The sequence below is a fragment of the Ascaphus truei genome, chromosome 5 (assembly GCF_040206685.1).
Source record: "Ascaphus truei isolate aAscTru1 chromosome 5, aAscTru1.hap1, whole genome shotgun sequence".
Lineage (NCBI taxonomy): Eukaryota > Metazoa > Chordata > Amphibia > Anura > Ascaphidae > Ascaphus > Ascaphus truei.
In genome coordinates, this window is record NC_134487.1 from 56,395,454 (window position 1) to 56,408,237 (window position 12,784).

General features: G+C 43.8%; 1 protein-coding gene across 5 annotated transcripts in view; it reads right to left on the reverse strand.

Moving 5' to 3' along the window:
* TUBGCP6 (tubulin gamma complex component 6) overlaps window positions 1-12,784 on the reverse strand; it is a 43,721-nt gene that overhangs the window by 26,466 nt on the left and 4,471 nt on the right. For 4 of the 5 annotated variants that reach the window (XR_012801644.1, XM_075599847.1, XM_075599850.1 and 1 more), the window contains exons 3-7: window positions 9,102-9,265; window positions 3,632-3,842; window positions 2,872-3,045; window positions 2,044-2,165; window positions 70-145 (exon numbers count right to left, since the gene is read on the reverse strand). Coding sequence is in view for 4 of the 5 variants with exons in the window: in XM_075599847.1 (XP_075455962.1) it covers window positions 70-145; window positions 2,044-2,165; window positions 2,872-3,045; window positions 3,632-3,842; window positions 9,102-9,265 (747 nt within the window). In the remaining variant the exon portion in view is untranslated. The remainder of the gene's footprint in view (window positions 1-69; window positions 146-2,043; window positions 2,166-2,871; window positions 3,046-3,631; window positions 3,843-9,101; window positions 9,266-12,784) is intronic. The other variant, XM_075599851.1, reaches the window with a different exon arrangement.

Genomic DNA, 12,784 nt, shown 5'->3' on the forward strand with positions numbered 1-12,784 from the left:
ATCGTTGTTTGCCAATAACCCTGTGAAAGATTGTTAGCAGAGGCGGCCTGGCGACCAGGTCATACTCACTGATGGGAAGGAAGCACAGCTCCCTCTGCTGGTTCCAGTGGCAAGTGTTCCAATGCAGCACAGCTCTGCTAGATATCTGAATAGAAGTTGTGAAAAGAAACGAGGGGAACGCTGACAGTTGTAATCAAATAATTCAAAGCTTACTCTATGCTGCGTTAATCACGTTTCTGGATCAGAATAGAACACACTGCTCTGCATTATGTTGCATCCCATGAAGTAAACGTCTAAATATTTGTAGGCTTTACAAATAACCATCAGGATATACATAGAAGGGGTCACAATGAGCACACTAGAGTGAGGACCGAATTCCTGTGTCCATCAGAGGGCCCCCAAGGCACTGCTTTGTACGCTGTGTTTTCAATGGGATGCTATGATCGTGCTGCAGTCTCATTTCAGGAGCTCATTGCCTAGAAGCGAGGGCAGCTGGTATGAAACATCTTTGCAGAAAACAAACCAGAAGCCGGCCCTGTGTAGAGAAATCACCACAGACACGACAGCAATTTATGCAACACTTTTAAATAATCTTAAAACAAGACAAAAATGTGCGCGTCTCAAATCATTAGGTCAACCACCTTCATTGCCGATGGTCTCCCGCCCCCAACAGTAATGTCACCAAAATAAACGAGCTAATCAACTGTTGCCTGAAACCAGGGGTTGCGTTTGACCGTTAGGTGACATCCATTGTAAGCTTGTCTTAACATCAGCAAACTCATTAAGCTCAAAGTCTCTGCTTCACAAGTCCATTCGACACGTACACCACAGGTGTGCCAGCTTTTGGCTCCATATCCTTCTGTAAAAGTGCTTGAAACGTGTGCGCAGGTTCAGAAGTTACAAAGAAGTTGACAGACTAAGATATTTGGTCATCTCACCAGCTGTGTTGGTTCCTCAAACTACCATTGCATGATGCCTGTTTTGTTTGCATGTTCTTTCTGATGTCATTGGCAGCAAACAAGAAAGGCTGCAGGCCCAATCTTTTGGTGTATCGCAGGCCAGGTATTCAGCCTCAACTCCTTTACCTCCAGGTCACTTAGCTCCTAAGGCAACGCCAATCCTCAAGGGCCACCAACAGGTCAGGTTTTCAGGATATCCCTGCTTCAGCACAGATGATGCAAAGACTGAGCCACTGATTGTGCCACCTGGGCTGAATAAGGTATAACCTAAAAACCTGACCTGTTGGTGACCCTTGAGGACGGAGTTGGTCACCTCTGTCCTATGGTCATAAGCCTTTGTGACAAGTCCAGCGTGGTCTGATGCTCAGACTACATATGGACTAAAAATACTTCAGAAGAGTATAAGTTGCGTAATGACTGGAGTGCCTTAAATCATATACATCACATATCAATACTCGTATCCAAGGGAGGAATCAACGCCTAGTGGAGTCCAGAAGGTCCCCACATCCTGCAACGTAATGAACAAACTCCCATAAGCGATATGAAATACGCAAGTTCAGAGAGGCAGCTCACATGAAGGCAGATGCCCGTTTCACATCCTCTCCCTGGTCCGGCACATTCAAGGTGTGTGATATCCGCTCAGTGTGAAGATCACCTTGATAAAGGGCGGCTGCGCGAAACGCGTAGGTGCGTTTTTAAACTTATCCTTGTGATATAATAAAATATCCATTTTTACCGGAGTCACCACTTGATGTCGTTCGTGATTTTTTTGCCCATCCCGGTTGTGCTCCGTGCTTTACCCCGACTACGTTTGATCATAATCCTGTGACCGGATGAGGGTCAGACATGGTACTTCTCATGAGACATTAAAAAAAAAAATGGAAAAAGACTAATTGGATCCCTTACAAAATGTTTAGTAAGTTAAAGTGGGTAGATTTCATTTTTATAAAATCGTTTTCCCTGCTATAAATGAGGATCAAAAAGGCCACTATGTTGGGAAACCAATGTAAAAGGGAAAGCTGCATACAAGAGCCAAAGGTTTATTATCTTAGCTACTTAACATATATAACAGTCATAAAATCACCTTAATTGGCGTCCTAGTTTCCGGAAGAGGAAGCTTATAGTGAGAAGGCTTAACGTTGCTGGAGTTGATAAGACACAGGCCCGGTAATATTGCAGGTATTTCCGAAGGCCGCTTGTAAAAGCCTGTAAATAGAAAAATGGAAGCTGTGCAAACGATCAATTTAATCTCGGAAGGCATTGAATTATATTACAGAATGAGCAAAGCATACATATTTGTTGTTGACACAGCCCAGTTTCTGTGCTAACTAACTTCCCTTCCCCTCCAGTCAGCTGCTTAATGCTGGATTGCTGGTGAATACTGTCCTGCTCATCTTCCCACACTAGGAACCAGTGATTAGCACAGGAGAGAAGTGGGGCAGAACAGGATTTATCAGCCCATGGTCATTAAGCAGCGGAGGGAGTGGGGTACACCGGCTGGAGTGTGCAACTGTTGGGGGGGCCACAGGTGAAGCCCCGCAGGCCACGTTGCCAACCAATGATATGGATGCTGAAGCCGCTTCAAAAGTGAATTCTTTACAACTGGAAACTATATCACAATACAACGTTAGCATGTTATGATTTTCCTTCTTCTCCCAACCTGTTGATTGAAGTACAAAGACACAGTTTATTTATTAGCTCTATTTTTGTGTGGCATTAATATTAATGTTTTAATAAAAGTTCAAAGCACGCAACTTCCTTTCACCCACTATACTGCATTATAGAAGGAGGTACGTGGATCTTTGACCCTTTTTTTGCACATTAGAACCAAATCCTAGTTATGGGATTTATAAAGAGGAGTATGTTTGCTTAGCATGGGCCACAATAACCTTTTCAATGAGATTTGCATTACCTGAAACACAAGGCCTTTGTTATGTGATGAGTCCAGAACAGTCTGTAGTGAGAAGTGGCTCAGTCTGGTATAATAGGTCCCGTATTCCCCAACTTGTGCCAAGAGACAGCTTATGTTCTCAGGAGAAGTCCCAGATATATATATTCCCTGCTTGACCACAAAGGCCTGGAGAGTCTAGAAATACACAAAGCCAAGGTTAACCTCACAAAGTCCCCAATCCCTTATCCCATTCTTGGTCATAAAGACTGCAACATATTGCAAAGAAAGGTGACAAAGGCCCCTTCACTGTCATCCTTTCAGAAAGATAGCAAAGATGATTCACAGCAAACATACAGTAGATAAACATCTCTTTCTGTAAGTAAGGAATACTGGGAAGCCGTGTGCTATTTTCTCAAACTCACAAAAACAGCCACTACAGTTTAATCCAGAGTCTGGTTACCTGTTTTATAGTAAGGGCCAGGTGATGGTGGCTGCAGATGTTGCAGGATTTATTTTGGACCTATGTATTAAGTCTTACTTACAGCTTATCTCTTTAGTCATAAAGTATACAGAAATCTGTAAGCCACGGATTAATATAAAGTATCACTATTCGCTGCAGTGTTTGTACTTTGAGGGACATAAACTTAAAGTACAATATTTGTCATTCCAAGATAACAGCATTCTTCCAAAGAGCACGAATGCCTATGCTGTATATTTCCGATCCATTCTGTGCTAGCTTGCTTTATAATGCACTACAGGTCTGAATGTTTATTCCCGTCACCTGATTAAAGGAAAACGTGGTGGACACCACACCGATGAGAGCATTGAGAACGTCCTTCACCAGCTCCGGCTCTTTGTGCATCACAAGCTGCGGTGACTGGAAAATGGTACTGTTGAGGATTTGCAGTTCCCCCTCATAAAGTTTGTAAAATCTGTCGAATGCTTCGCGCCCGCCCTCTGTAAGATAGGGATCTTCTTTCTTACCAGGGGGGCTGCGTCCAAAAACACAATCACACATTACGTTATATGAATTCAAACTGGAATATCTTCCCTTTCCAACATCCCAGCAGACATTAAAAAAAAGTAGTGGTGGGTAAAAAAAAAGAAAGGGGGAAAAAAATAGGTAACAAAAACCCTCCACCGTACAGTACATAAAAATACCACTTGTGGGAACATTTGCGTGTCTCAAACACAAGGCCAGCCTTAGGGAAAGGTGGCTACCTTGGTCCCCGCACACCCTCCTCTCCCTGCTGTCAGTGCCAGGATCCAACTTCCAAGAGCGCGGGGTAAGTCAGGCAGAGGTTGGATCATGGCGCCAACAGGAGGGAGAGGAGGAAGTGAGGGGTCCCCCAGCAGACAGAGGTGTGCGAGTGTTCCTTTGTGAGAGGGGTCTAACTTTTTTTTACCGGAGCGGGCCGTCTCATGTAACGTTGCGTTGCCATGGTGACTGGCATGAAATGAAGACGTGTTGCCATGGCAACGTGACGTCGCAACGCTGCCGAAGAAGGGCCGCTCGTCAAAGTAAATCCCCGTAACTTTTTTACAGGGGGGGTGGGAGGGAGGCTCGCTGCCAGCGTGCTGCCTTGGGCCCCGCAAAGCCTTAGGCCGGCCCTGCTTCCTATCTTTCCCCGTTATCGCTTGGCAAGCAGTGCTTCCACTGCTGCCAGGGATTCTGGGTAACGACATGCAATTGAGCGCAGTGTGTCACGGTTTACTTAATTACTCATTTTAAAATGGAACCCTGCAACATAACAGCACCAACATCCCGTACTTGATCTTGTGCTGCCTGCTTTCTGTAGCAATGGGCTCTGCCATCACCTAAAAGTGTCCATCCTAAAAAAAGTTCATTATGGAACTAGAGAGAGTGCAGAGAAGAGCCACCAAATTAATAAAGGGGATGGACAATCTAACTTATGAGGAGAGGCTAGCTAAATTAGATTTATTTACATTAGAAAAGAGGCGTCTAAGAGGGGATATGATAACTATATACAAATATATTCGGGAGCTTTCAAAAGAACTATTCATCCCACGGGCAGTACAAAGAACTCGGGGGCATCCCTTAAGGTTGGAGGAAAGGAGATTTCACCAGCAACAAAGGAAAGGGTTCTTTACAGTAAGGGCAGTTAAAATGTGGAATTCATTACCCATGGAGACTGTGATGGCAGATACAATAGATTTGTTCAAAAAAAGGTTAGACATCTTTTTAGATGGGAAAGGTATACAGGGATATACCAAATAAGTATACATGGGAAGGATGTTGATCCAGGGATTAATCCGATTGCCAATTCTTGGAGTCAGGAAGGAATTTATTTTTCCCCTTATGAGATATCATTGGATGATATGTCACTGGGGTTTTTTGTTTGCCTTCCTCTGGATCAATAAGTAAGTATAGATATAGGATAAAGTATCTGTTGTCTAAATTTAGCATAGGTTGAACTTGATGGACGTACGTCTTTTTTCAACCTCATCTACTATGTAACTATGTAAAAGTGTTTGCCAAACTATCGCCTCATCTTTCATTTAAAATAGAAAAGCTACTTGCTGTATTTATCCTATGACTGGATAATCTGTTTGTCCTTTCTATTTTAGGAGTTGTTCAACGCTGGATTTAGGTTTTGAAAAGAAAGCTCCAGATACTCCCGCTTTGTCAAATACCCATTCCTGTTTTTTTACCTACAACCTTAAAATGCCTTCTGACTTCCAAAGTTGAAACAAAAATATTTAAAAAGTGGTGGGAATGTAAATCAGAGCTGCTATGTTTGACCAAAACATTTTTAGCTTTAGTTTTCTTGAAACCCTTTGTAGTCACTTTTCTTGAAAGTGTGTCAACCCTTATTTTCCCCCTTTTCCTGGTAGGCTACTGAAGTGATTTCCACTAAAAACCATCTAATGCATCAAATGGTTTAGTGATTAAAAAAATTAAGGCATAAACAATCATGAACTAGAAAAACAAACAAAACTACCTGTATATTCTATAAAATAATGTAAACTGACCCACGGATGTCATAGATTTATAAATGAGTGAATTTACAGATGTAATCGGATTTACTGCCTCCGTGGCCGCAGACCGACAGGCTGAAATCTGCAGCCTGCGTGTGGCTTCCGAAAGTGGTACCTTTTGGAACCCGGGAGGATTAAAGCAGTGTTAATCGTCCCGGGCCAGAGAGAAACAGCCTCTCTCTGAGCAGCTCTTTCAGTAATCCAAGGTTGTATTATTTTTATATACTGTATTGAAGCCGGGGGTGAAACCCCATTCATTTCAGCTTTGGGAATCCCGCTTCCTTAAATACCGTGCTTCGTAGGGGGGCCGGTAGCCGCTCCGGCTGGGGTTTAAAGCTCCTGTGCCACGTGTGCCCAGACGGAGCGGCTACAGACCCCCCTCTATGGAGGACTATATCTACGGAAGCAGGGGGTCCCTGGAGTTGAAATGAATTGGGTTCACCTCCGGCACCCGCTTCTTCAATACAGTACATAAAAATAATAAAACATTTGCTGTAAGAGCTGCTCAGAGATACAGAGAGAGACAGCTTCTCTCTGAGACTGCTCCGCGCATCTATTACAGGCTCGATAGGATTAACACTGCGGGGGTCCCATTCAGAAGCAGGGACCCCCTCCTAGTTAATCCTCCCGGGCAGCGTACTGCTTTCTTGGCTGCGATCGTGCCCTAGCCGCGCTCCGGCGTCGCAACCTCTCGCGCCCACAGAGGCAGTAAGTCTTGATACATTTGTACTCGCTGGCAAACAAGAAGGTGGAACATGTACATCATATAAACCATTAACACCATATACATTTCCAAAAGAAAAAGGAGTAAAACATTATTCACCATGTTCCCATACAAAAAAAAAACATGCTTTGCACACTGTCATAATTACACAAACATCATAGATTTTTCAAATGAAGTGACTAATGTCAACAAAATGTACACATGGAGAGTACAAATACTCACACACAGCATGTAGTCCTAAACTACAACGGGAAATGAAACCTAGAACACTGCAATTATAACGGAAATAAACTAGAACACCACTTCATTTCCCACATGCACGAAGCAAACTGACCCATTATCCATTTCACTTTGCAGGTCCCTTGGTCGATACATATATTCAATCAATGTCAACCGCACAGCCCTTCATTACACGAATTCTTACATGCGCTATGAGTAAACTAAGCCATTAAGAGTATCGTTCCAATGCAGAAATGTTAAATAGTATAAGTCACTAACGCCATATATTTCTCAAATGAAAATTGAAAAAACGAACCCACTAATAATGCAACACTACACCCAAGTGAGAGGTGAGTTATTAACCAACCCCCAGCGAGAAGCAAGTATGTCCTCCTTTTATTGAGCTGCAACCTCCACTGCATTGCAGCTGCGATGTCTACAAGTAGATTGGTCATTAACTACTAGTGATGATCTACATAGCTGTGCATGAATGTAAAAGTTAAAATAACCAAGCACAAACAAGGTACCTCCCCAAACGATGCCATATGAAGATCATTTCACTAAAGTTATGATCTCAAATACCACACCCAGCAGCAGCAAAATGAAACATTAGAATATATTCACATTGCAAAAAAAAGTTTCTAAAATAAATAGCCATTTACACCAGACAATCTGCTATGTGCAGTGATAGAATCAGGCACGGAGTGAATGTAATATCTTCCTGGCAAACAGACATGGTACATTAGTAAAATCACTCGGTCGGAGACAAGCAAATATACTCAAAATAGAAATTGTGCTTTTTCATTTCATGTCTTGTAAAAGCAACAACCTTATTTAGCAATCAGTACAGCTTTGACCTCAACTGTAAGGAGACAGAAATGGAGGCTATGCACCGATCCCTGTGACAATGTAAATGTTATGTAATCGGGACTCATCCTGTGGGGAAGTCAGGGACCTACACAGATTTTTAAATAAATTCACTCTGCTACATAAAATGAACTTATAGTTACTGCTGCTGACTTCTCTACTCCCCCCGATCCCACAACAGCACTTCTACTATACACCATATGCACATACATATAATCCTATTACCCCTGTACCCAATTAAAAGTTTGTTTAAAAGCTTTTCAAGCCAGGACCCCCTCTCCCTCCCGTTACACACATCTGAAGTACTTACCTCTACAATGACAATACATACCCATGTATCAGCAAAACCTGAATTTCCAATTGAATGCATAGATAAGTGTGGTCAATCCTTTTTCAATTACTCGTACATGGTAAAATTGTTAAATGCAGTACGTATTAATAAAGTATTATTTTTAGAAATAGTGTATCATCCATCCTGTAAGTGTATATCCTTCCTCCGCATAGGACTTAGGAGACTATGTATTCATTCTGACATCAAACTGCCTTCTGCCATCAATACAACAAATAGTTTAGTGTCTCTAAGGCCGTGATTATACCAAAAACAACGGGCCGCGAGTTGCTGCCCGCCGCAATAACACATTGCTAGAATGCAATAACACATTACATATCTAGCGCGATGCGCGCGCAGACACGCACTGCAGGGCGGCCGACCAGGGAACAGACCCGGGATTTTGTTTTCAGAAGGCGATGGCTGCGTCACGTGAGCGGTTCAGCCAATGAGGGCGAACCGCTCACGGCCAGGCCTCCACCACGCCTCCCTGTCTCCTGCCTGCACTGTACATGTCGCTCGGCCGGATCGCTGATGTTACGAGAATGCACGCCGAGCCTAAGCCTAAGGCTGGGGCCATGGTGCCTTCGCCTGCGCGGAGGCTATGAGATAAGCGGGTGCTTTCCCTGGCCATGGTGGACGGGTCGTGGGGGGCATTCCTAGGGGCGTCACGTAGCTGGTTCACCCTCATTGGGCGAACTGCTCACGTGACCGGCCTGTCGCACCAAGAAATCAGTTGAAACGGATTTCTTGCGCAACGGGCGCCCCCTCCCGCACACCACATGGACGCGTACACTGCCTTAAGGCAGTCTGCTTGCTCAGCGTGCGGACGCCTCCGCACGGTCTGCGGTACCGTGGCCCCAGCCTAACTCTGTCTGCTGCACTTCTACGTTTAGGAAGATCGTTTTTTCCCTAAATAACGAGGTCCTGTTCCAGGTCTCACGTGGCCCAACCTTCCCAAGCAATCAGAGTTATGTTGAATATTAGGCGCTTGATTAATAAGCTTCTAAGATTTGCCAAAGCAGCTTGCAGACAAACATTTCCAGATTAAGATGAATAGCTTCCGTGTGTGCGCACGCTTTCGAAAATGTTTTTAAATGAATTGCAACATACCAACCGATCCTTTCCCAGCATCGGTGTTTGCTAGGTCCATATGTGAGCACTGCTTCCCACAGATCGATGTCGGAGGTCATGCTGGGTTCAGACTGGGAATCAGGGGTCATGTTCGATGCCGACTGGAACCCTTCATCTTCAGACTGGTCTATGCTCTGCGGGACCTGGAGAGCAGATAGGTGCAGGTATGTCAAGATTCAAATCGGTGGGAAACGCATGAGATGATAATCACAAGGCAGATAGGAGGGCTTTCGTTATATCACTTTAAAATAGACTTCAGGGCACTGGGCCTTTAATCTATATTTTTTTTTATTAATTTAGCCATTTAACAAGTCATATCATGTTTCTTTCTGGCATTCTTTGCAAGCCACAGCAGTTAGAAGATGCCTGCACATTATGGCGTTGTTTCAAAGCTCCTGCGTCCAGCGGGAATAGGATGCCTTGACCTCAGGTTCAGCTTGCTATCAGCCCACATGACGCTGGAGCTTTAAAACTCAGCTAGACCAACCGCAGCGGCTACCGGCACCCCACACAGGTCTGTATCTCTGGAAGCAGGGGGTTCACACAGCTGAAATGATGAAATGAATGGGGTTCAGCTCCGGAGACCTCATGCTTCAATCCCATGTATATATATATTTAAAAAAAACAAAAAAAAATCACACTAAAGATCGCCCCTTAGATTGTACTTTTAATATAGGTCACAGAGGGGAAAAAAATGTTGATAATAAATATTTCTGCAGCACAGAAAGCAACTGACTGGTTTCACCAAGCGGCTGTGAGCAGGATGAATAAAAGTAAATGCAGCCTGCATGAATGAATAAAAAATAAAAATGGGTAAAAATAAATACAATTTAACCAGCTTTGTGACAGCTCAAGAAGGATGTATCTTCCCCCAAAGCAACAACAAATGTTTGTCCCATTCTGTCGCATTGTGAATGTGCCTGTAAAACTGACGTGAGATACAACAGCAGAGGAACATATTGGGATTACATGAGACATTTATTGATAGCAATGTGTGTACGTTTCAGGCTATTGCTTTTACACAACATTAAATCCTTTTCTGCCAAATGACTGTGGGAGAAAAGAACAGATCGCCAATGGCAGACAATGTTTCCTGTTCCCGGAGCATGCAGTGATTTTCTTAGTAACTATTTGCTGAAGACCGTTACTGTAATCAAACAAATAGCACAAATCGATGGAAAATAACAATATACATATTATTGCATCCTTCCCAGTTTTAGGCTTCATTCTAATATCTAAGAGTGAATATGTGAGAATTGTGGGTTAACTGATACTAACTGCTAGAAATTAATTTTTCAGACATTCGAGGTTTGGCTGTAAAGAGTGACATTCATTCGCCTACCATCGCTCGAGTGTATGCAATACCACCGCAGGTGGGTTTGAGGGGATAGATATATATGTATATTAGATAGATATAACACATTAGCACTTGGGACTCTAGTAAAATAGGACTCATGTATAAACATTCAAAATCGAATGTCTACACATTCACGGACGGATGTTATGGCATTTGCAATGGGACAAAGTGAACAGCGGTTTGAGGGTCATTTGCCCGGATTTTTCAGTTAAAACTGCGAATGTTGCTACAAAAACAGAGAAACATTTGTGATTCGAGTTGTGACACATTTACTCTAGCAGCTGCCATTGCTCTGATCCAGGTCACAGTTCAGCAAAGTGAAGTATTGTATTGTATGTCTTTATTTATATAGCGCCATTAATGTACATAGCGCTTCACAGTAGTAATACATGTGGTAATCAAATAAATAAAAGGTTATTTAAATAACAGGTCATGGGAATAAGTGCTTCAGACATAAAAGTAACATTAAGGAAGAGGAGTCCCTGCCCCGAGGAGCTTACAGTCTAATTGGTAGGTAGGGAGAACGTACAGAGACAGTAGGAGAGAGTTCTGGTAAGTGCGTCTGCAGGGGGCCAAGCTTTATGTATCATGTGTTCAGAATATCCACAGTGCTATTCATATGCTTCTTTAAGCAAGTGTGTCTTAAGGTGGGTCTTCAAGGTGGATAGAGAGGGTGCTAGTCGGGTACTGAGGGGAAGGGCATTCCAGAGGTGTGGGGCAGTCAGTGAAAAAGGTTTAAGGCGGGAGAGGGCTTTAGATACAAAGGGGGTAGAAAGAAGACTTCCTTGAGAAGAACGCAAGAGTCTGGATGGTGCATAACGAGAAATTAGGGCTGAGATGTAAGGAGGGGCAGAAGAGTGTAAAGCTTTAAAAGTGAGTAGAAGAATTGAGTGTGAGATGCGGGATTTGATCGGAAGCCAGGAGAGGGATTTCAGCAGGGGAGATGCTGAGACAGATTTCGGAAATAGTACAGTGATTCTGGCAGCAGCGTTTAGGATAGATTGTAGGGGAGACAGGTGAGAGGCAGGAAGGCCGGACAGCAGGAGGTTACAGTAATCAAGACGGGAGAGAATGAGGGCCTGAGTCAGAGTTTTAGCAGTCGAGCAACAGAGGAAAGGGCGTATCTTTGTTATATTGCGGACTAAAAAGCGACAGGTTTTAGAAATGTTTTGAATGTGAGGGGCGAATGTGAGAGAGGAGTCGAGTGTGACCCCTAGGCAGCATGCTTGGGCTACTGGGTGAATGATCGTAGTTCCAACAGTAATGTGGAAGGAGGTAGTAGGGCCAGGTTTGGGAGGAAGTATGAGGAGCTCTGTTTTAGCCATGTTGAGTTTAAGGCGACGGAGGGCCATCCAGGATGATATAGCAAAGAAACATTCAGAAACTCTGGTTTGTACAGCAGGTGTAAGGTCAGGTGTTGAAAAGTACATTTGTGTGTCGTCAGCATAGAGGTGATAATTAAACCCAAAAGATGTTATTAGGTCACCTAGAGAGAGTGTGTACAGAGAAAAGAGAAGAGGTCCCAGGACAGAGCCCTGGGGTACCCCCACAGAGAGATCAATAGAGGAGGAGGAGGAGGTGTTAGCAGAAGAGACACTGAAAGTACGATGGGAGAGGTAGGATGAGATCGAGGATAGAGCTTTGTTCTGAATACCAAGAGTATGGAGAATGAAGGAGAAGAGGGTGGTCCACGGTGTCAAATGCTGCAGAGAGGCCAAGTAATATGAGCAGAGTGTAATGACCTCTGTCTTTGGCAGCATGGAGGTCGTCAGTTATTTTAGTGAGGGCTGTTTCCGTGGAGTGAGCAGTGCGGAAGCCAGATTGTAGAGCGTCTAGGAGAGAATAGGTGTTGAGAAAATGGAGCAAGCGAGAGAATACAAGACGTTCAAAGAGTTTAGAGGCAAAAGGCAGGAGGGAGACAGGTCGATAGTTAGAAAGACAGGTAGGGTCAAGCTTGCTGTTTTTGAGTAATGGTATGACTGTTGCATGTTTGAAGGAGGAGGGAAAGGTACCAGAGCAGAGGGAGGAGTTAAAAATGTGTGTGAGCGTAGGGATTATAGTAGGAGCAAGAGGTTTTAGGAGATGGGAGGGAAGGGGGTCAAGAGGGCAAGTGGTAGAGGGAGAAGAGGCGAACAACAGCGACACATCCTCCTCTGAGTCAGTGGAAAAAGAGTCAAGGAAGGCAGGAGGAGAGTTAAGGAGAGATGTAGGATGGGAGGAAGAAACAGAGGGGATGTTTTGCCGTATGGATTCCACCTTTTCCTTAAAATAGTACACAGCAATAATGCACATGGAATAAAACCCT